The sequence below is a fragment of the Haematobia irritans genome, chromosome 1 (assembly GCF_050003625.1).
Source record: "Haematobia irritans isolate KBUSLIRL chromosome 1, ASM5000362v1, whole genome shotgun sequence".
NCBI lineage: Eukaryota > Metazoa > Arthropoda > Insecta > Diptera > Muscidae > Haematobia > Haematobia irritans.
Window position 1 is genome coordinate 72,122,204 of NC_134397.1, and position 23,013 is coordinate 72,145,216.

Here is a 23,013-nt window from a genome sequence, read left to right on the forward strand (position 1 = left end):
GAGTAATTCGCGGTCTCCACCGAAGTTACCAAAGTCGTCAACAGAGCAAAACCATCCAAGGTGCTGGATCCCCAGGGAATTTCTCTGCTAATGCTAAAGCTCTTGGGAAAATTTAGGGTTTGAATACTTGACTACAAAAAGGAGAGCAATTTGCGGTCTCAACCAAAGTTACCAAAGTCATCAACAGAGCAAAACCATCCAAGGTGCTGGACCCCCAGGGAATTTCTCTGCTAATGCTGAAGCTTTTTGGAAAATTGGGGGGTTTGAATATTTTACCACACAAAAGGAGAGTAATTCGCGGTCTCCAACGAAGTTGGGATCTCAGTCACGACTGGGAGGTGAAGAATCAGAACTTTTTCAATCGACAGTTTCTTGAACATCTAGAGAGTAATAGAGCGAAAAGGAGAGTAATTTGCGGTCTCCACCGAAGTTACCAAAGTCGTCAACAGAGCAAAACCATCCAAGGTGCTGGATCCCCAGGGAATTTCTCTGCTAATGCTAAAGCTTTTGGGAAAATTTAGGGTTTGAATGCTTGACCACAAAAAGGAGAGCAATTTGCGGTCTTCACCGAAGTTACCAAAGTCATCAACAGAGCAAAACCATCCAAGGTGCTGGACCCCCAGGGAATTTCTCTGCTAATGCTGAAGCTTTTGGGAAAATTGGGGGGTTTGAATATTTGACCACACAAAAGGAGAGCAATACGCAGTCTCCACCGAAGTTACCAAAGTCATCAACAGAGCAAAATCATCCAAGGTGGTTGACCCCCAGGGAATTTCTCTGCTAATGCTAAAGCTTTTGGGAAAATTGGGGGGTTTGATTACTTGACCACCCTCCTCAACTTGGTCTTGGAATCATCTATCGAAGGCATTTGATTCAGAATGTCCGACGACATCGAAAACACGTCCCTAGCGAAAGGAACCCTACGTTTTATAATTGTGATACCAATTTAACATATACCCGTTATTCCTCAAGAGTATCATATAGTTTTCCCGTCTTTCTTATTTCTTCGTTAAAAAATGTCTTGATATTCGCCTCAATGTGATATCTTAATCCATCTTCTCTTATAACGTCAGTGGAAGTAAACTGACAATTAATAATGTTCGTTTTATTAACTGATTACAAAATGTCTATGTAATTAATTTACATGAATGCATAAAATGCACCTTTTAACCTCCTTCATAAAATAGCAGTCACTCAACCAGTCAAGCCATCAAATCTATCACCCATCCGGTACCAATCTCATGCACAATCACAATATAAATCTCAGATTGGCTTGTTTGTAATTAAGCTAAATAAATTGCTCAACAAGCGAACCCATCACAGATGGACCAATCAACAGGGAGGTAACCCATCAAACCAGGGAGGTAATCCATCAACGAGAACATGGAACAACTATGAAGGCGCCAATTAAAATCACAATGGAGGAAAATCACAAATTTTAAACAAGTTCAAGTTGATTGTCAAAAGCAACCAACTAAGCGCCATACAAATATCTGCTGATAGTGACTATAGGGATGATAGTCTAGCGAAGCAATGGTGCGGTTGGCGTAAACGTAAAGCAGCTACATAGACTAAATGATCACAACGGCGTTGATCACCATGATCGCATCTCACTGCGAGATTATGATCTACAGGGGTGTCATAAAACGTTTGCCTGTTAAGGTGGCGTACATTACCCTTTTGCCAATTTATGACTCTCAACATTTAAGTGTACATTGCTGTTGTGTAGTGATGCTGCAGCCTATCACCAATGTTCATATCTTCCTTAGTACACTTGGCTTTGACTTTGAATTTGACTGACATTAATTAAGTCCCTCCCTCCATCAGCAGCCAGCAATGATAGTGAAATAACCGACAGACGAAGATAAGGAAGTTGTATGCTGTACTTGATGTTTTAACATGCTTTAAGATGGCTAATTACTAGCAAGCTTAGAGGGTATCTTGTTTAGATATCATTATTATGCATGACACTTCACCTTACGTTGAGATATTATGTACTCGAAATGTGTTTAGATATTTCTAATATCAATTTCGTAACCACTCCATATAAATGAAATTTATATTAATTTTTAATTTAAATTAATTTAATTTACTTTAATAATTCTAGCTCATCTGGCAATGATCAATAAATTTGCATTATCTCCTCTAAGAGAGTTATTTTCCTTAAATTATCTTCTAGGTCTTTCATCCCTCTGATGGAGTGAAAATTTAATTGTAATTTTAATTTATTCATTCGCCTATACTAAATTGCTGGAATCACCCTATTATTTGGGATGAGCTTACAATGTTTTTCGTTTGGTTTCAAATGACATGCACGCATTTTGGAACACACCTTAAATAAAATTAAGTGTTAACTACCAACGGTTGTTGTTCAGAATGTTCGATACTTAATTGTTGTTACTGTTGACGAATAATTTAGCAGTGCTGCTTTTTTTATGTCTTTCGATGACTAAATAATTAAAAACTAAATAGATACTTACAAAACTACCGGATAGACTGAGAATAATAAAATGTTATACACTACCAAAAAAATGGCCGAACAAGAGATATAAGTGAAATTTTTGTCAAAAAAGTCAAAATTCTCTGTGGAACTCAATATTCTGAAGTCGAGCTAGGGCTTTCGGAATTTTATTGTATTAACGAAGCGTTTAGTAACAACTTGCAAATTTTCATGTGACTATATTACATCACTAAACGATACTTGGATCCAAAGATTTTGACCTTCGTTTTAGGGATTTTGGTATTAATTCCGAGCCAAAGATGCGGTTTCTTTAAAATAAGGAATTTTTTTGCGACCTATCTGGCTTTAAATCTAGGATCTATAAAATTAACAATTTCACTACCGAAATAAACCTAATGATAAAAGCTTTTATTTTTCTTCTGTTTTTACTTGCAAAGGGTGGTTAAATTGTAAGGGCCGATGTTGAATGTGAACCACACCTAAACGCCAAGTTTTTTCCGAATTTTTTTGACATTTCTCTATTTCAGACTTACTCAATTTGAGCCATAGAGAGATACACAATCCAACAACGTGTTAAATGGTTCCAAGAAATGTCAACAGTGGATGTTAAATTTTCGAAGAAAATTATCTTCAGTGATGAGGCACATTTTCACCTTAGTGGATTTGTCAATAAACAGAATTGCCGCATTTGGGCCAATGAGAATCCAAGAGTGATTGTCGAAAAACCAATGCACCCACAAAGAGTGACTGTTTGGTGCGGTTTATGGGCTGGCGGCATCATCGGGCCGTATTTTTTTCCAAAATGAGGCCGGTCAGGCAGTTAGTGTGAATGGTGTTCGCTATCGTGAGATGTCATACTGCATCTATTGCCTTTAAACATTTTGGCCAAACAGTCAGCTGCAACAACGGCTGTGCGGTTGCGCGAGCTATCGCTGTGGTCGGAAAAAAGTTACGGTCACAGTTCGGTCCTCAAAATAATGCCAGATGTGCCTAACGTAGTGGATTACACTTTGGCGAGTCCACTTTTCGACAAAAAGTTTGAGACTCTAATTCCCAACAGTGAGGCGTGGTGTACACGGGCCCCGGGGAATAAAAGATATATATATTTCTACACTGATGGCTCCAAATTGGATGGCCAAGTGGGTTTCGGAGTATATTCTAAAGATCTGGAACTTCGAATAGCGAAAAGATTATCTGATCACTGTAGTGTTTTTCAGGCTGAAATATTAGCAATAAGAGAAGTGGTGAATTGGCTGAGAAGTAATGCTCCAAGCAATATTATTGGCATTAATATATACTCAGACAGTCAACCTGCAATAAAATCCTTGGACTCTGTGTTCCTCAACTCGAAAACGGCCATCGACTGCCTCAAATCTCTCAATGAGATGGCTGAGCAGCACAATATTCACCTAATATGGGTGCCTGGCCACAGGAACATACCGGGGAACTGCGAAGCAGATGAGCTAGCAAGGCTAGGAACTACCTTACATATTCCAGGGGAACTAGAATCTGTTGGTGTGCCTCTGGCTACCTGCAAGCTCTTACTGCGTGAGAAGGCTGTCATGATGGCAAATGTTCGATGGGAGAATTGTAAGGGTTGTAACGACACCAAGCAAATATGGCCCCATTTAAACTTAAACCGCACACTAGATATGCTAGTGTTCTCGAGACGCCAGATATCACTCCTGATATCTGCTATAACGGGTCGCTGCCTGATAGGCGATTTTGCAAAAACTATTGGTGCGAAGTATAATGACTATTGTATGAGCTGTCATGATGCGGAGGAAAAGGAATCAATAAAACACCTCTTGTGTGAGTGTCCTGCATTTTGTGTAAGGCGTATGCAAATTTTAGGGACATATAGCTTCAGATTACTAGCGGACCTGGAAAACGTTAACTTAAGCAGTCTGCTAATGTTTTTGGAACAATCTGGTTGGTTCAACAGAAGAAAATAATCGAGAAGGTTCAACGGTTAAAACTAGAAGTGCCCATATGTAATAGGTACTTTTAGTTAATGTGGTATCACAATGGACTGAATAGTCTAAGTGAGCCTGAATATTAATCGGGCTGCCACTTTAACCTAACCTATCGTGAGATGATAACGAACTTTTTATGGCCCGAATTGGAAGATATGGTTGTGGACGATATGTGGTTTCAGCAGGAAGGTGCAACTTGCCACACAGCTGACGAAACAATGGCTCTTTTGCGCAACAAATTCAATGTCCATGTTATCTCACGTAATGGCGATGGGATAATTCAATTGGCCGCCAAGATCATGTGATTTAACACCGTTGGACTTTTTTCTTTGGGATTATTTGAAAGAAAAGGTGTACGTCGATAAGCCAGCAACAATTCAAGAGTTAAGGATGGGATAATTCGGCACATTAACGGCATAGATCCTCCATTATGCCTCAGCGTCATTGAAAATTTGGACCATCGGATGAAGGTGTGCCACCGAGGTCGCGGCGCCCATTTGGCCGATATTTTGTTCCAAACATAATTGAGTAATACCAATATATCATAATAAAATAAAATTACAATAATTTCCTAAATAGTTTGTGTTTTATTCCAAATCAATATCGGCCCTTGAAAATTTAACCACCCTTTACTAAAAGCATGTAGATAAAAAATAATCATTTTGAAAACCTACCTCAATTACTTTAAGAGCTATATGAGCTTGTTCTGGAAAAAGTAAGTACGCTAAGTCTAAAAAGTGAATTTTACAGGAAACAAGTTCAAATTGTTTTTTTTTTTTTAATTTCTCAAAAACCGTATAAGGCATAAATTCACTTTTTTTGGTCTTAAAATCATGTTTATTGTAGATGTACGAATTCAAAATAGTGCTAATAAAATATGGCTAAAAATGACTTAGACCACTTTAGAACGAATAGAGCTTTTTCCCCCTTTTTGGATGTGAAATTTTTAAAACCTTAGTCACAGGCTCGACTTAGCGTACTCTGAAATGAGGACATCGAGATGGGATTAATTTTCCCTTCGAATTCCATATTTTATAGCAGCACATGTACCGCCTAAAACTATGCAAAGAAACTTGTCTATCGTATCTCCTCCAGAATGCTGAGATCGAGATAAAATTATGGTTAGGTTGATTTAAATTTAATTTGAAAAAAGTGATTTCAAAATTCTATTTAGAAAACTGATACAAATGCATTTAATTTTTATTGGTTACTTAGAAAAACTTGAGTCACTTATTGTGCCAATTTTTCCAAATGATTATTCCATCTTCTGGTTATCTTTGTGCCACTTTAAGGTGGGTTGTAAGTTCGAGTTTAGCCGCTAAAATCGTCATTTTTTCACGATTACTTTTCTTTAATAATCCATTTTAAAGAATACAAACTTTGTGAAAATTTGCTTTGGGTTATTCCCCACCAGGTTATAAAGAAGTCTGCAACAAATATGTATAATTTTATGCCTTTGTTACTCATTAAGTTTTCACTTTAGTGAAAAACTTAAGATTTTAGCGGCTAAACTCGAACTTATACTCACCTTTAGTGGCAAATTTTCACTTATTCGAGTGATTTTTGTTGTCACTAAATTTCATACAATTTACATTTTTGTGACACCTTTTTATCATTCTGTGCTCCTTTTTGTTTACATTCATTTATAATGGACTTTATTTTGTACATTTTAATTCCAAATTCCGTTAAGATTACGTAAATGGTGCGTTAACATATAAGAGATTTTACGAGTCAAATATTATATTTGTGATCGATTTTCCCTATATTACCATACTGTTATCAGTGAACACATGTACCTACTGAAAGTATGCAAAGAAATTTATACTATTATTACTATTGTCCTGAAATGGACATAAACCCCCATGTTCCCATAATCGGAATTGCAAATCGCAAAAATTTAGTTTTCTTATGAAGAAACAAGTATATACGGCCGTAAGTTCGGTCAGGCCGAAGCTTATGTACCCTCCACCATGGATTGCGTAGAAACTTCTTCTAAACACTGCCATCCACAATCGAATTACTTGGGTTGCGGTAACGCTTGCCGATGGCAAGGTATCTTAAAACCTCGTAACACCGACTTCTAAATTATAAGTAAGTCCATTAAATACGTATATAATTCAGTTTAACAAAATTTTCTATAGAAATAAAATTTTAACAAAATTTTCTATATAAATAAAATTTGGACAAAATTTTCTATAGAAATAAAATTTGGACAACATTTTCTGTAGAAATAAAATTTTGACAAAATTTTCTGTAGAAATAAAATTTTGACAAAATTTTGTATAGAAATAAAGTTTTAACAAAATTTTCTACAGAAATGAAATTTTAACAAAATTTTCTATAAAAATAAAATTTTAACAAAATTTTCTATAGAAATAAAATTTTGATAAAATTTTCTATAGAAATAAAATTTTAACAAAATTTTCTATAGAAATAAAATTTTGACAAAATTTTCTATAGAAATAAAATTTTGGTAGATTATTTTTGGCTCGAGTGGCAACCATGATTATGAACCAATATGGACCAATTTTTTTTGTGATTGGGGATCGGCTATATATAACTATAGACCGATATGGACCTATTTTGGAATGGTTGTTAGCGGCCATATACTAACTTCACGTTCCAAATTTGAACCGGATCGGATAAGTTTTGCTCCTCCAAGAGGTTCCGGAGGTCAAATCTGGAGAACGGTTTATATGGGGGCTATATATAATTATGAACCTATGTGGACCAATTTTTGCATGGATGTTAGAGACCATACACTAAGACCATGTTCCAAATTTCAACCGGATCCGATGAAATTTGCTTCTCTTAGAGGCTCTGCAAGCCAAATCTGGGGATCGGTTTATATGGGGGATATATAATTATGAACTTATGTGGACCAATTTTTGCATGGATGTTAGAGACCATATACCAACAACATGTACCAAATTTTAGCCGGATCGGATGAAATATGCTTCTCTTAGAGGCTCCGCAAGCCAAATCTGGAGATCGGTTTATATGGGGGCTATATATAATTATGGACCGATGTGGACCAATTTTTGTACCAAATTTCAGCCGGATTGGATGAAATACGCTTCTCTTAGAGGCTCCGCAACCAAATCTGAGGATCGGTTTATATGGGGGCTATATATAATTATGAACCTATGTGGACTAATTTTTGCATGGATGTTAGAGACCATATACCAACACCATGTACCAAATTTCAGCCGGATCGGATGAAATACGCTTCTCTTAGAGGCTCCGCAAGCTAAATCTGAGGGTCCGTTTATATGGGGGCTATACGTAAATGTGGACCGATATGGCCCATTTGCAATACCATCCGACCTACATCAATAACAGCTACTAGCTTGTTTCGTTCGGAAGTTAGCGTGATTTCAATAGACGGACGGATGGACGTACATGCTTAGATCGACTCAGAACTTCACCACGACTCAGAATATATATATATATATATATATACTTTATGGGGTCTTAAAGGGTGATACGGTCAAAATTTGGTCAATATAAACTTGACGTATTTCTTTCAATTTTGCATTTAAAAAACCTGAGCACCCCTCATTTTAAAGGTGTGTGTGTGTAGAATATTGCTCCTATTTTGATTTTGGAATTCACTCTTCAGTTGTCAAAATGCCGTCCAAGCAAGAAGAGCAGGGTATCAAACTTTTGCTCGCGCATCGCGAAAATCCGAGCTACTCGCACGCAAAGCTGGTAAAATCGCTAAAAGTTGCCAAATCAACCGTTACAAATGTAATTAAAGTGTTTGGGGAACGTGTGTCGACAGCCATGAAGTCTGGGGAAATCGAAAAACGGAAGCCGCTGAGACGACAAAGAGAGTTGCCGGTAGTTTCAAGCGAAAACCCTAACCTCTCTCTCAGAGATGCCGCAAATAGGCTGGGTGTATCGTCTACAACCGTGCATCGAGCCAAAAAACGAGCCGGACTATCGACTTACAAGAAGGTAGTGACTCCAAATCGCGATGACAAACAAAATACGACGACCAAAGTGCGATCCCGGAGGCTGTACACGACGATGCTGACGAAGTTTGACTGCGTGGTAAGGGACGACGAAACCTACGTCAAAGCCGACTACAAGCAGCTTCCGGGACAGGAGTTTTATACTGCAAAAGGAAGGGGAAAGGTAGCAGATATTTTCAAGCACATAAAACTGTCAAAGTTCGCAAAGAAATATCTGGTTTGGCAAGCCATCTGTACCTGTGGCTTGAAAAGCAGCATTTTCATAGCTTCCGGGACTGTCAACCAAGAAATTTACGTGAAAGAGTGTTTGAATAAACGTCTGCTGCCTTTCCTGAAGAAACACGGTTGTTCCGTACTGTTTTGGCCGGATTTGGCATCTTGCCATTACGGTACGCCAACAACGTGCAGGGTGTTCCCAAGGACAAGAACCCTCCCAACACGCCAGAGCTCCGCCCAATTGAAAAATACTGGGCTATTGTTAAGCGGAACCTAAAGGAGACCAAAAAAACTGCTAAGGACGAGCAGCAGTTCAAGGCAAACAGGCTTTCTGTGGCGAAGAAGGTGGACAAGCTGGCTGTACAAAATCTGATGGCAGGTGTCAAGCGTGAGGCCCGGCAATTCGGATTTGGAAAAGCGAAAGCTTAACTAAATATTTTTCCTGAATTTTATACTAATTGAACTTGAAAAAGAAATTTAATTTGATTTTTTAAATAAACGATTTCACCGATTTACACGCGTTTTCCCTTGAAAAAATTTTGACAATATCACCCTTTAAAGGGTGTGTGTAATGGTTACTTTTTCTACGAGGGTTGCTTTTATATTTTGGGATTTGTCAAGCGTAGTTTTGCACTCTGTCATCTCTATCGCAAAGCTTGACTTTGAGGTTATATTTAAGATTTAGCTCAGCCAAAACAACTCGAAAACTGGACACGTCGTAATTGTACCACTAGAACTATGCAGAACAGTCAATTCTGAGTGGTACACAACTATTTTTTGTCATTTGTCGCCCAAGAAATCCGAAAAACCAAGCGCCGAAGACGGATCACTCTTCACCACGATAATGCGAGCTCTCACACATCGGCTCAAACAACTGCATTTTGGGAGTACTAAAAACACCGATTTGATGAATTTCAAAGTGTTTTCAAAAGGCGGGCATACCTCGACATAGATTGAATATATCTTCTGCGGTCTTAGACCAGAATGACAAATTTAGTATACCCCCATGTAATGGTGATAAACTATATTTCTCACAGTGTTATATTTTAATTACAATTATTTTGAGCTATTAAATCATTTCTTGTGTTTTTTAATGTCAAAAAAAAAAAAACTTTCCCACTTGGTCTAATGTCTACATGCAAATGATGTAAATCTTACTATCTTTTCGTGATTAGCATTAAACGATGGCTTTAGTGTCAAAACATCCAAATTGGTATTAAAAATTCAAAAAACGTTTTATTAGCATTGGACACCCACAGCATAAGCAAACAGTGAATGATGGAATGGGTCCGATGAAAAACATTGATTGCCTCAAATCAAGTCATTAATAATATGGGCAATAATTAAAAACAACAAAAAAAAAATGTTGCAAAAAAGCAGACAAGTGCGTAATCTACAAATGTTGGCCGCCATACAATTTAGCCAGTTTAACTGGTCACTCAGAATCAATAGCAGTTTACAAAAAAATCTCAATTGTAATAATCATTCTGGTTCATTGTCTGCTCACTACTCACCTTTGGGTATTGTTGTGACATGATAGAAATATGATTTGGTTTTTGGCACCTTCAACAAATCGGAGACATAGAAATGGCCCGTAACATCTTCGCATGTGTCATTGCGTCCCTCACAAACGCCACACTTATCTGCAAAATAAATAAATAAAACGCAAGCCATTAGAATACATCGAGGAAGATATGAAATTTAAATTAACACAAAATAAATGAAATTTATTGGTCTCTTGAGTAGACAAATTTTTGTGGTTTCTTTTTGTTTTTTTGTGTGTCTACCATCTGTCGCACTAGTAGCTACTAGTGGTTCTAAAGGGTGATTTGTTAAGAGCTTGATAACTTTTTTTTTTTAAAAAACGCATAAAATTTGCAAAATCTCATCGGTTCTTTATTTGAAACGTTAGATTGGTCCATGACATTTACTTTTTGAAGATAATTTCATTTAAATGTTGACCGCGGCTGCGTCTTAGGTGGTCCATTCGGAAAGTCCAATTTTGGGCAACTTTTTCGAGCATTTCGGCCGGAATAGCCCGAATTTCTTCGGAAATGTTGTCTTCCAAAGCTGGAATAGTTGCTGGCTTATTTCTGTAGACTTTAGACTTGACGTAGCCCCACAAAAAATAGTCTAAAGGCGTCAAATCGCATGATCTTGGTGGCCAACTTACCGGTCCATTTCTTGAGATGAATTGTTCTCCGAAGTTTTCCCTCAAAATGGCCATAGAATCGCGAGCTGTGTGGCATGTAGCGCCATCTTGTTGAAACCACATGTCAACCAAGTTCAGTTCTTCCATTTTTGGCAACAAAAAGTTTGTTAGCATCGAACGATAGCGATCGCCATTCACCGTAACGTTGCGTCCAACAGCATCTTTGAAAAAATACGGTCCAATGGTTCCACCAGCGTACAAACCACACCAAACAGTGCATTTTTCGGGATGCATGGGCAGTTCTTGAACGGCTTCTGGTTGCTCTTCACTCCAAATGCGGCAATTTTGCTTATTTACGTAGCCATTCAACCAGAAATGAGCCTCATCGCTGAACAAAATTTGTCGATAAAAAAGCGGATTTTCTGCCAACTTTTCTAGGGCCCATTCACTGAAAATTCGACGTTGTGGCTCGTTAGTAAGTCTATTCATGATGAAATGTCAAAGCATACTGAGCATCTTTCTCTTTGACACCATGTCTGAAATCCCACGTGATCTGTCAAATACTAATGCATGAAAATCCTAACCTCAAAAGAATCACCCTTTAGAATATGAACGTATTAAAAATATTTAATAAATTTCGTGGGGATATTTAGAAATTTAAATACCCTGTGATTCGTTTAGACATCTATAGGTAGGAGAGAGATAAATATGATTTGCTGTATCCAGATGAATCATTAATAGGGTTCACATTTGCCCGCCCCCCTCGTTTTCTGGGATATTTGGATTGGAATAGGAATTTTGTGGTATAAAACTGAATGTTATCTTGAGAACGAGTGAATACACTCAAAAAACAGTGAACCCATCAGGAAGGAAATTTTTGGTTAATATTAGAAAATTTCGGTCAATTTTAAAAAATTTAACTAAACTGTATTACAAATGCAAATGTCACTCTGATTTAAAATAATAAGTATACTTTTTCAACAAAGGGCCTGTTCGAAACCGAAACTTTTTACAATGGTGAGATATCAAATTACTATGGTGAAAAACAGTTGCTAATTTGGTGTACTCATTTGTTTAAAAAATAAAACTAATTTCTGATTGTTTTGATATAATCAAAACATGTCAAGCCTAGTGATGTCGTAAATGTCAAGAATTTTCAACAAATGTTAAATTTCTTACTAGCCCATTTGGCTAGTGAAATTATTCTCACCTCGATTTACGTCACATTTTTACCAATGCTAGTAAAAAGTTTCGGTTTCGAACAGGCCCAAACTCAAGAAAATTTATGACACAAGACTTTTTAATGAAAATTTCGTAGTTTGAAGGATAGCATTGGAGTTCAAAATAACAAAAATATATTTAGTGCCATACGAAGTTCAAGATGGGCGCATTATTGATAAAACTTGAAAATTTTAGGAAATATTTTGTGGGAGACATGAATAAAATATTTCATTTGTCTATAATTTTCCCAATTTTAAAGTTAATTTAACTACTACGGACAAAAAAATTATTCAAGTCAAGGAAACTTCCTTTAAACATAATAATTCCATGAACTAAAATATAATTAAATTGGATTTAGTAACATATAGGGTTCGTTTTTTTTTGTTTGCGTGTAAAATATATGTTTGTCGGTAAAAATTCAACAATTAGCCCCTGTGTCATGGTTGCCATTCCTGCCAACAAAATCTAACAATATTTAAGAAAAGTATAAAAATGAAGTTTTTGATCAAATTTTTGTCAAAATTTACATTCTATAGAAAGTTTTTGGAAAATTTTATTTCTATAGAAAATTTTGTCAAAATTGTCAACAGAAAATGTTGTCAAAATTTTCTATAGAAATTTTGTCAAAATTTTATTTCTAATTTTGTCAAAATTTTCTATAGAAATTTTGTCAAAATTGTATATCTATAGACAATTTTGTCAAATTTTTATTTGTATAGAAAATTTTGTCAAAATTTACATCCACAGAAAGTTTTTGGATTTTTTTTTTGTTTCAATAGAAAATTTTCCCAAAATTTTATTTCTACAAAAAATTTTGTCAAAAATTAATTTCTATAGAAAATTTTGTCAAGATTTTATTTCTAGAGAAAATTTTGTCAAAATTTTTTGTTCTATAGAAAATTTTCCCAAAATTTTATTTCTACAATAAATTTTGTCAAAAATTAATTTCTATAGAAAATTTTGTCAAGATTTTATTTCTAGAGAAAATTTTGTCAAAATTTTAGTTCTATAGAAAATTTTCCCAAAATTTTATTTCTACAGGAAATTTTGTCAAAAATTAATTTCTATAGAAAATTTTGTCAAGATTTTATTTCTATAGAAAATTTTGTCAAATTTTTAGTTCTATAGAAAATTTTGTCAAAATTTTAGTTCTATAGAAAATTTTGTCAAAATTTCATTTCTGTAGAAAATTTTGTCAAAACTTCATTTCTATAGAAAATTTTGTAAAAATTTTATTTCTATAGAAAATTTTGTCAAAATTTTATTTCTACAGAAAATTTTGTCAAAATTTTATTTCTATAGAAAATTTTATCAAAATTTACATCCACAGAAAGTTTTTTGAAATTTGTTTTTTCAATAGAAAATTTTCCCAAAATTTTATTTCTACAGGAAATTTTGTCAAAAATTAATTTTTATAGAAAATTTTGTCAAGATTTTATTTCTAGAGAAAATTTTGTCAAAATTTTAGTTCTATAGAAAATTTTGTCAAAATTTTATTTCTATAGAAAATTTTGTCAAAATTTTATTTCTGTAGAAAATTTTGTCAAAACTTTATTTCTATAGAAAATTTTGTAAAATTTTTATTTCAATAGATAATTTTGTCAAATTTTTATTTCAATAGCAAATTTTCTATATTAAATTTTGTCAAAATTTACATCCACAGAAAGTTTTTGGAAAACTTTATTTCAATAGAAAATTTTGTGAAATTTTTATTTCAATAGAAAATTGTGTCAAATTTTTATTACAGTAACAAATTTTGTCCCAATTTTATTTCAATAGAAAATTTTGTCAAAATTTTATTTCTATAGAAAATTTTGTCAACATTTTATTTCTATAGCAAATGTTGTCAAGATTTTATTTCTATAGAAAATTTTGTAAATTTTTTATTTCAATAGAAAATTTTGTCAAATTTTTATTTTAATAGCAAATTTTCTATAGAAAATTTTGTCAAAATTTACATCTACAGAAAGTTTTTGGAAAACTTTATTTCAATAGAAAATTTTGCCAAAATTTTATTTCTACAGGAAATTTTGTCATAAATTAATTTCAATAGAAAATTTTGTGAAATTTTTATTTCAATAGAAAATTGTGTCAAATTTTTATTTCAGTATCAAATTTTGTCCCAATTTTATTTCTATAGAAAATTTTGCCAAAATTTTATTTCTATAGAAAATTTTGTCAAAATTTTATTTCTGTAGAAAATTTTGTCAAAACTTTATTTCTATAGAAAATTTTGTAAATTTTTTATTTCAATAGAAAATTTTGTCAAATTTTTATTTCAATAGCAAATTTTCTATAGAAAATTTTGTCAAAATTTACATCTACAGAAAGTTTTTGGAAAACTTTATTTCAATAGAAAATTTTGCCAAAATTGTATTTCTATAGGAAATTTTGTAAAAAATTAATTTCAATAGAAAATTTTGTGAAATTTTTATTTCAATAGAAAATTGTGTCAAATTTTTATTACAGTAACAAATTTTGTCCCAATTTTATTTCTATAGAAAATTTTGTCAAAATCTTATTTCTATAGAAAATTTTGTCAAAATTTTATTTCTATAGCAAATGTTGTCAAGATTTTACTTCTATAGAAAATTTTGTAAATTTTTTATTTCAATAGAAAATTTTGTCAAATTTTTATTTCAATAGCAAATTTTCTATAGAAAATTTTGTAAAAATTTACATCTACAGAAAGTTTTTGAAAAACTTTATTTCAATAGAAAATTTTGCCAAAATTTTATTTCTACAGGAAATTTTGTCATAATTTAATTTCAATAGAAAATTTTGTGAAATTTTTATTTCAATTGAAAATTGTGTCAAATTTTTATTTCAGTATCAAATTTTGTCCCAATTTTATTTCTATAGAAAATTTTGCCAAAATTTTATTTCTATAGAAAACTTTGTCAAAATTTTATTTCTGTAGAAAATTTTGTCAAAATTTTATTTCTGTAGAAAATTTTGTCAAAATTTTATTTCTATAGAAAATATTGTCAAAATTTTAGTTCTATAGAAAATTTTGTAAAAATTTTAGTTCTATGGAAAATTTTTTCAATAGCAAATTTTCTATAGAAAATTTTGTCAAAATTTACATCCACAGAAAGTTTTTGGAAAACTTTATTTCAATGGAAAATTTTGCCAAAATTTTATTTCTACAGGAAATTTTGTCAAAAATTAATTTCAATAGAAAATTTTGTGAAATTTTTATTTCAGTATCAAATTTTGTCCCAATTTTATTTCTATAGAAAATTTTGTCAAAATTTTATTTCTATAGAAAAGTTTGTCAAAATTTTATTTCTATATAAAATGTTGTCAACATTTTATTTCTATAGAAAATTTTGTCAAAATTTTATTTCTATAGAAAATTTTGTCAAAATTTACATCCACAAAAAGTTTTGGAAATTTTTTTTAATAGAAAATTTTCCCAAAGTTTTATTTCTACAGGAAATTTTGTCAAAAATTAATTTCTATAGAAAATTTTGTCAAAATTTTATTTCTATAGAAAATTTTGTCAAATTTTTATATCAATAAAAATTGTGTCAAATTTTTATTTCAGTAGCAAATTTTGTCCCAATTTGATTTTTAGCAAATTTTGTCAAAATTTTATTTCTATAGAAATTTTGTCAAAAACGTATTTCTATAGAAAATGTTATCAACATTTTATTTCTATAGGAAATTTTGTCAAAATTTTATTTCTATAGAAAATTTTGTCAAAATTTTATTTTTATAGGACATTTTGTCAAAATTTTATTTCTATAGAAAATTTTGTCAAAATTTACATCACCAGAAAGTTTTTGGAAATTTTTTTGCAATAGAAAATTTTCCCAAAATTTTATTCCTACAGGAATAAAATTTTTCAAAAATTAATTTTTATAGAAAATTTTGTCAAAATTTTATTTCTATAGAAAATTTTGTCAAAAATTAATTTCTATAAAAAATTTTGTCAAGATTTTATTTCAGTAGCAAATTTTGTCCCAATTTGATTTTTATAGAAAATTTTGTCAAAATGTTATTTCTATAGAAAAGTTTGTCAAAATTTTATTTCTATAGAAAATTTTGTCAAAATTTGAGTTCTATAGAAAATTTTGTAAAAATTTTATTTCTATAGAAAATTTTGTCAAACTTTACATTCTGTAGAAAGTTTTTGGAAAATTTTATTTCAATAGAAAATTTTGTCAAAGTTTTCTATAGAAATTTTGTCAAAATTTTATTTCTGTAGACAATGTTGTCACATTTGTATTTGTATAGAAAATTTTGTCAAAATTTTATTTCTATAGAAAATTTTGTCAAAATTTTATTTCTATAGAAAATTTTGTCAAAAATTAATTTCTATAGAAAATTTTGTAAAAATTTTATTTCTATAGAAAATTTTGTCAAAATTTTATTTCTATAGAGAATTCTGTCAAATTTTTTATAGAAAATTGTGTGAAATTTTTATAGCAAATTTTGTCCCATTTTGATTTCTATAGAAAATTTTGTCAAAATTTTATTTCTACAGGAAATTTTGTCAAAAATTACTTTCTATAGAAAATTTTGACAAATTTTTATTTCAATAGAAAATTTTGTCAAAATTTTATTTCTAAAGAAAATTTTGTCAAAATTTTATTTCTGTAGCAAATGTTGTCAAAATTTTTATTTCGATAGTATATTTGTCAAAATTTTATTTCTATAAGAAATTTTGTCAAAATTTTATTTCTATAGGAAATTTTGTCAAAATTTTATTTCTATAGCAAATTTTATTTCTACAGAAAATTTTGTCAACATTTTATTTCTGTAGAAAATTTTGTTAAAAATTTATTTCTACAGGAAATTTTGTCAAAAATTAATTTCTATAGAAAATTTTGTCAAATTTTTATTTCAATAGAAAATGTTGTCAAAATTTTATTTCTGTAGTAAATGTTGTCAAAATTTTATTTCTATAGAAAATTTTGTCAAAATTTTATTTCTATAAGAAATTTTGTCAAAATTTTATTTTTATGGAAAATTTTGTGAAATTTTTATTTCAATAGAAAATTTTGTCAAATTTGTATTTCAATAGCAAATTTTGTCTTAATTTGATTTCTATAGAAAATTTTTTTCAATTTTTTTTTCTATAGGAAATTTTTATTTCTATAGCAAATTTTGTCAAAATTCTTTCTCTATAGCAAATTTTGTCAAAATTTTATTTCTAAAGAAAATTTTGTCAAAATTTTATTTCCAAAGAAAATTTTGTCAAAATTTTATTTTTATAGGAAATTTTGTCAAAATTTTATTTCTATAGAAAATTTTGTCAAAATTTACATACACAGAAAGTTTTTGGAAAATTTTATTTCAATAGAAAATTTTGCTAAAATTTTATTTCTACATTTTTTTGTTGTTGTGTAACTTCACTCACTATCCTAAAAAACACCTTCCACAACTTTCCTCGTATAGCAAAAATTTCATGCAATACAAGACAAGACAATTTCTGTGGTTCCATGGATGACACATTTCGCATTTCTTTGCAGTTTATTATGATTGCCAATGACATTGACATATACACATCTGTCATCAGCGATATCACAAACATTAATGCCCCTCTATCATCACAAGCAACATAGGCTACGGAAACATGTATGGTTGCCTTGCGATTTCTAAAACTGTTCGTCATGAATCATTTGGTATCCGCCTAAAATGTAGCCAATGCAGCAGTGAGAACCCATTGTGCAGTCGTAACACAAAACTGTGAGGTTGTCGGCGGTTTACTTAATAGAAATTCTGTTTTTCCCCCATTCAAATGGGTTAATCTATTTTTGTGCGAATCTGCGGCATCTTTTTTTGAAATCTTTATAATTTGCTGTGTTGCGTTTTTTTTTTTTTGATTTTGTTTTTCTTCCTCCCATTGAGATTGTCAATGATTTTTCGAAACATGCACATTCTCATGTGTACTTACCCAATTTGGCGATAGAATTGAGTTCGTTGTCACAACCAGCCGGCCGGCAAACACCGTTGATGCATTTGTCGAATGTGTCAAAGGAGCATGTGGTGCCATCAATGACTGTCTGGGCAAGACGGAAATAGCCAGTGTTAGGACTTTCACCGCGACAATATAAATTGCATTTGTCCCTCGATGATACTGGAATGAAATGTTGACAATAATGAAACGAAATAAACAAATTATTATTAATTACAAGAAAAATTGAATATGTTTGCAAAAAAAAAAAAAAAAAAACTATATAATGATAATAATCTCAGAAAAGTCGCTTTATGAATTCTGAGAATTCTATTAAAGTGGGTCAAAGCTGATATAAAAAACAAATTAAAAAAATATATTTTTTTGTTTTATAATTGTATAAGTTATCTTTAAATCTTAGATGTAACATTAGGGTTACAAATTTAATAAATTTTATTTTAGTTATAATTTTAGTTCTTAATGCTTAAAAATGCATTTTAAATTAAATTTAATTTTGACATAATTTAAATGTTAACAAAAAAAATTAATAGTAAATTTTATTTCACATTTAATTAATTTTATTTTAGTTATAACTTTATTTTTTTATGAAAGTAATAATTTTAAATGTAATTTAATTTTAATTTTAACCTAATTTAAATATTAGTTCCCATTAATTTAATAAAGTTATTATTAATTAAATGTTAATAATAATTTTAAATTTTAATAATAATTTTAATTTCATATTTAATTAATTTTATTTTAGTTATAACTTTAATTTGTATCTAAAGGTGAGTACTATGTTCGGTTTTTTCGCCAAAACACGAAATTAAAAGTACAAATATATTTATGAAAACGATTATATTTTGATCGAGTCTTGCCAAATAATGGATGGAAAAGATCCAGGGAATTGATTGCAAATAATTTTATATTTCTAAATTAGTTATTTAAAAAAAAGTAACCGTGAAAACAAGCTGGTTTTCAGCTTGAAAACTGAACATAGTACTCAGCTTAAGTCATAATTTAAATGTAATTTAATTTTAATTTTAATATAATTTAAATTTTAATTTCTAGTTTAATTAATTTAATTTTAGTTATAGTTTTAATTCTTATTTATGTAAGAATTTTAAATTCAATGAAGATTCAATTTTAATTTCCCGTTAAATTAATATTTTTATGATAGCCTGATATCAATGCAGGCTGGTTTAATGTCCAAATCGTTTAACTTACATATTATTACAATATTTATTCTTCTTGTCCAATAATCTCGAATAAATATTGTAATAATATGAAATTTATATTGTTTTAGTAATAAGTTCAATTCTTATTTAAATAAGGGCTTTTAAATTTAATTAAATTTAAATTTTAGCCTAATTTAAATTTTAATAGTAACTTTAATTTTAATATCAAATTTAATTGAATTTATTTTAGTTGTAATTTTTATTTAAGTAAGAATTTTAGATTAATTTTAATTTTAACTCAATTTACATTTTAATAGAAATTTTATTTTTAATTTCCAGTTTAATTAATTTTATTTTAGTTATAAATTCAATTCTTATTTAAGTAAGGGCTTTTAAATTGAATTAAATTTTCATTTTAGCCTAATTTAAATTTTAATAATAACTTAAATTTAAATTTTAAAATCAAATTTAATTAAATTTATTTTAGTTGTAATTTCAATTTTTATTTAAGTAAGAATTTTAAATTAATTTAAATTTAAATTTTAAATTAATTTTAATTTAAATTTTAATAGAAATTTTAATTTCAATTTCAAATTTAATTAATTATGTTTTAGTTATAATATAAATTATTTTCTAAGGAATTTAAATTTTATATAATTTTAATTTTATATTCAAGTTAAATTAATTTTATTTTTAACAAAAATAATTATGTTTTAGTTATAATTTTAATTATTTTCTAAGGAACATAAATTTTTTATAATTTTAATTTTATATTCAAGTATAATTAATTTTATTTTTGTTAAAAATAAAATTAATTAAGAAATTAAAATTTAATTTTAAATTCAATTATTATAGAAATTTTAGTATAATTTTTGCGTATTATAATTATACAAGTTCTCTTTAAGTCTTAGATCTAACATTAGGTTTACAAATTTAATAAATTTTATTTTAGCTATAATTTTAGTTGTTATTTAAGAAAGCATATTAAACTAAATTTTAACCCAATTGAAATTTTAATTTCAAGTTTAATTAATTTAATTTTGTAGTAAGAATTTTAAATTTAATTAAGATTCAATTTTAATTTCCAGTTTAATTAGTTTTATTGTAGTTATAAGTTCAATTCTTATTTAAGTAAGTGTTTTTATATTTAATTAAATTTTCATCTTAGCCTAATTTAAATTTTAATAGTAACTTAAATTTTAATTAGAAAATCAAACTTAATTAAATTTATTTTAGTTGTAATTTCAATTTTTATTTAAGTAAGAATTTTAAATTAATTTTAATTTTAGCTCAATTTAAATTTTAATAGAAATTTTAATTTCAATTTCAAATTTAATTAATTATGTTTTAGTTATAATTTTAATTATTTTCTAAGGAATTTAATTTTTTTAATTTTAATTTTATATTCAAGTTTAATTAATTTTGTTTAAATTAATTAAAAAATTAAAATTTAATTTAATTTCTTTTTCATTTATTATAGAAATTTTTGAATAATTTTTCCGTATTATAATTATACGAGTTCTCTTTAAACTTAGATGTAACATTAGGATTACAAAATTTATAAATGTTATTTTAGCTATAATTTTAGTTGTTATTTAAGAAAGCAAATAAAATTAAATTTTAACCTAATTGATATTTTAATTTCAAGTTTAATTAATTTAATTTTATAGTAAGAATTTTAAATTTAAATAAGATTCAATTTTAATGTTCATTTTAATTAATTTTATTTTAGTTATAAGTTCAATTCTTATTTAAGTAAGTTTTTTTTATATTTAATTAAATTTTCATCTTAGCCTAATTTAAATTTTAATAGTAACTTAAATTTTAATTTGAAAATCAAATTTAATTAAATTTATTTTAGTTGTAATTTCAATTTTTATTTAAGTAAGAATTTTAAATAAATTTTAATTTTAGCTCAATTTAAATTTTAATAGAAATTTTAATTTCAATTTCAAATTTAATTAATTATGTTTTAGTTATAATTTTAATTATTTTCTAAGGAATTTAATTTTTTCTAATTTTAATTTTATATTCAAGTTTAATTAATTTTGTTTAAATTAATTAAGAAATTAAAATTTAATTTAATTTCAATTATTACAGAAATTTTTGAATAATTTTTGGGTATTATAATTATGCAAGTTCTCTTTAAAATTAGATGTAACATTAGGATTACAAATTTAATAAATTTTATTTTAGCTATAATTTTAGTTGTTATTTAAGAAAGCATATTAAATTAAATTTTAACCTAATTGAAATTTTAATTTAAAGTCTAATTAATTTTATTTTATAGTAAGAATTTTAAAATTAATTAAGATTCAATTTTAATTTCCAGTTTAATTAGTTTTATTGTAGTTATAAGTTCAATTCTTATTTATTTAAGGATTTTAAATTTAATTAAATTTTAGTTTAGCCTATTTTAAATGTTGATAGTAACTTTAATTTTAACCAAGTTTAATTAAATATATTTTAGTTGTAATTTTAATTTCTATTCAAGTAAAATTTGTAAATTATTTTTTAATTTTAACTCCCCAGCAAAACAAGCGTCGCCAAAAAGTAATGAAAATGTTCTTTTTGGATCCGGAAGTGGTGCAAAATTGATGCAGAAGCGATGAATTTGACATGGGCTTGTCATAGGACGGAAGTCCTCCATTTCAACAGCCGTTGCACTGAATTTGCATCACTTCTTTAGGTGTGATCCGAATTCAATGTTTTGGGTGTAAATTAAAAAATTCTGTGATATTTTGTCAAATAAATATTTTTTTAAAATTTTTTATAATTTTTAATGGATTCTAACGTTTGTCGGAATCGTTTGAATTCAAATATTTTCAAAAATTCACGATTTTTTCAGATTGGATTTAGCATTTTTTCGACAAAATTTAAACGATTTGTACGATTTTATGAATTCTTACTCTGGTTTTAACCTATTTGAAATAAAAAAGTTAAAATTACCCATTAAAAGTATGAAAAACCCAGTTATAAAAAAATTGAATTGAAAGAACTTCCTGGGTAGTTAAGATAAAGAACATCATTGGGAGTGCATCTTCTGGAAGTGCTTTTAAAGTTGTGCCTTTGGTAGAACTTCCAAATTTTTTTGCTGGGTCAGTTTTAATTTTAATAGAATTTTAATTTTAATTCCAAGTTTAATTAATTCTATTTTAGTTATAATTTTAATTCTTTTGTAAGGAATTGAACCTTTATTTTTTCCTTTTTTTGATATTCAAGTTTAAATAATTTTATTTTTGTTTTAAATAAGATTATTTAAGAATTTCAAATTTATTTTAATTTCCAGTTTGAATAATTTTAAGAACTATGAATTTTAAATTTTATTTAATTTTAATTTTATATTCAAGTTTAATTTTCTTTTTATTACAACTAAAATAAATTAAGAATATCAAATTTAATTTAAATTTAATTATTTTTTAATTTTAGTAGTAATTTTAATTTTAACATTTTTTCTTATTATTATTTCAATACGTCTCTTCAAGACACTACAATGTTTTCCTGCACAAAGACAGCAATGGTTCCGAAGGACTTTATTATTGTGTAATTATAAATACATTATTCAAAAAAAAAAAAAATAAATAAATAAATAAATAAATAAAATATAATGTTTATTTTAACTTTCTTAAATTTTTATTAAGATAAGATAAATAAAAATTTTCATATTATAATTGTACAAGTTCTTTTTAAATTTTAGATGTAACAGTAAGGTTACAAATTCAATTAATTGTATTTTAGTTGTCATTTTAATTCCAAGTAAAAATGATGATTTTTAATTTAATTTTTATTTTAGATTTAATTTTAATTTAATTTTTACTTTTACCTTTAATTTAATTTAAATTTACACTTAAATTTAAACAATAATTTTTATTTCAATTTTAGTTTTAAATTTAGTTTAATTTTAGTTTCAATTTTATTTATTTATTT

The 23,013-nt window shown here is 28.4% G+C and overlaps 1 protein-coding gene across 5 annotated transcripts in view; it reads right to left on the bottom strand.

Moving 5' to 3' along the window:
* The window catches only part of AdamTS-A (ADAM metallopeptidase with thrombospondin type 1 motif A), a 432,888-nt gene that overhangs the window by 24,228 nt on the left and 385,647 nt on the right, over window positions 1-23,013 (bottom strand). For all 5 annotated transcript variants that reach the window (XM_075290739.1, XM_075290738.1, XM_075290741.1 and 2 more), the window contains exons 10-11: window positions 17,909-18,091; window positions 10,145-10,273 (exon numbers count right to left, since the gene is read on the bottom strand). In XM_075290739.1, coding sequence (XP_075146854.1) covers window positions 10,145-10,273; window positions 17,909-18,091 — 312 coding nt within the window. The remainder of the gene's footprint in view (window positions 1-10,144; window positions 10,274-17,908; window positions 18,092-23,013) is intronic.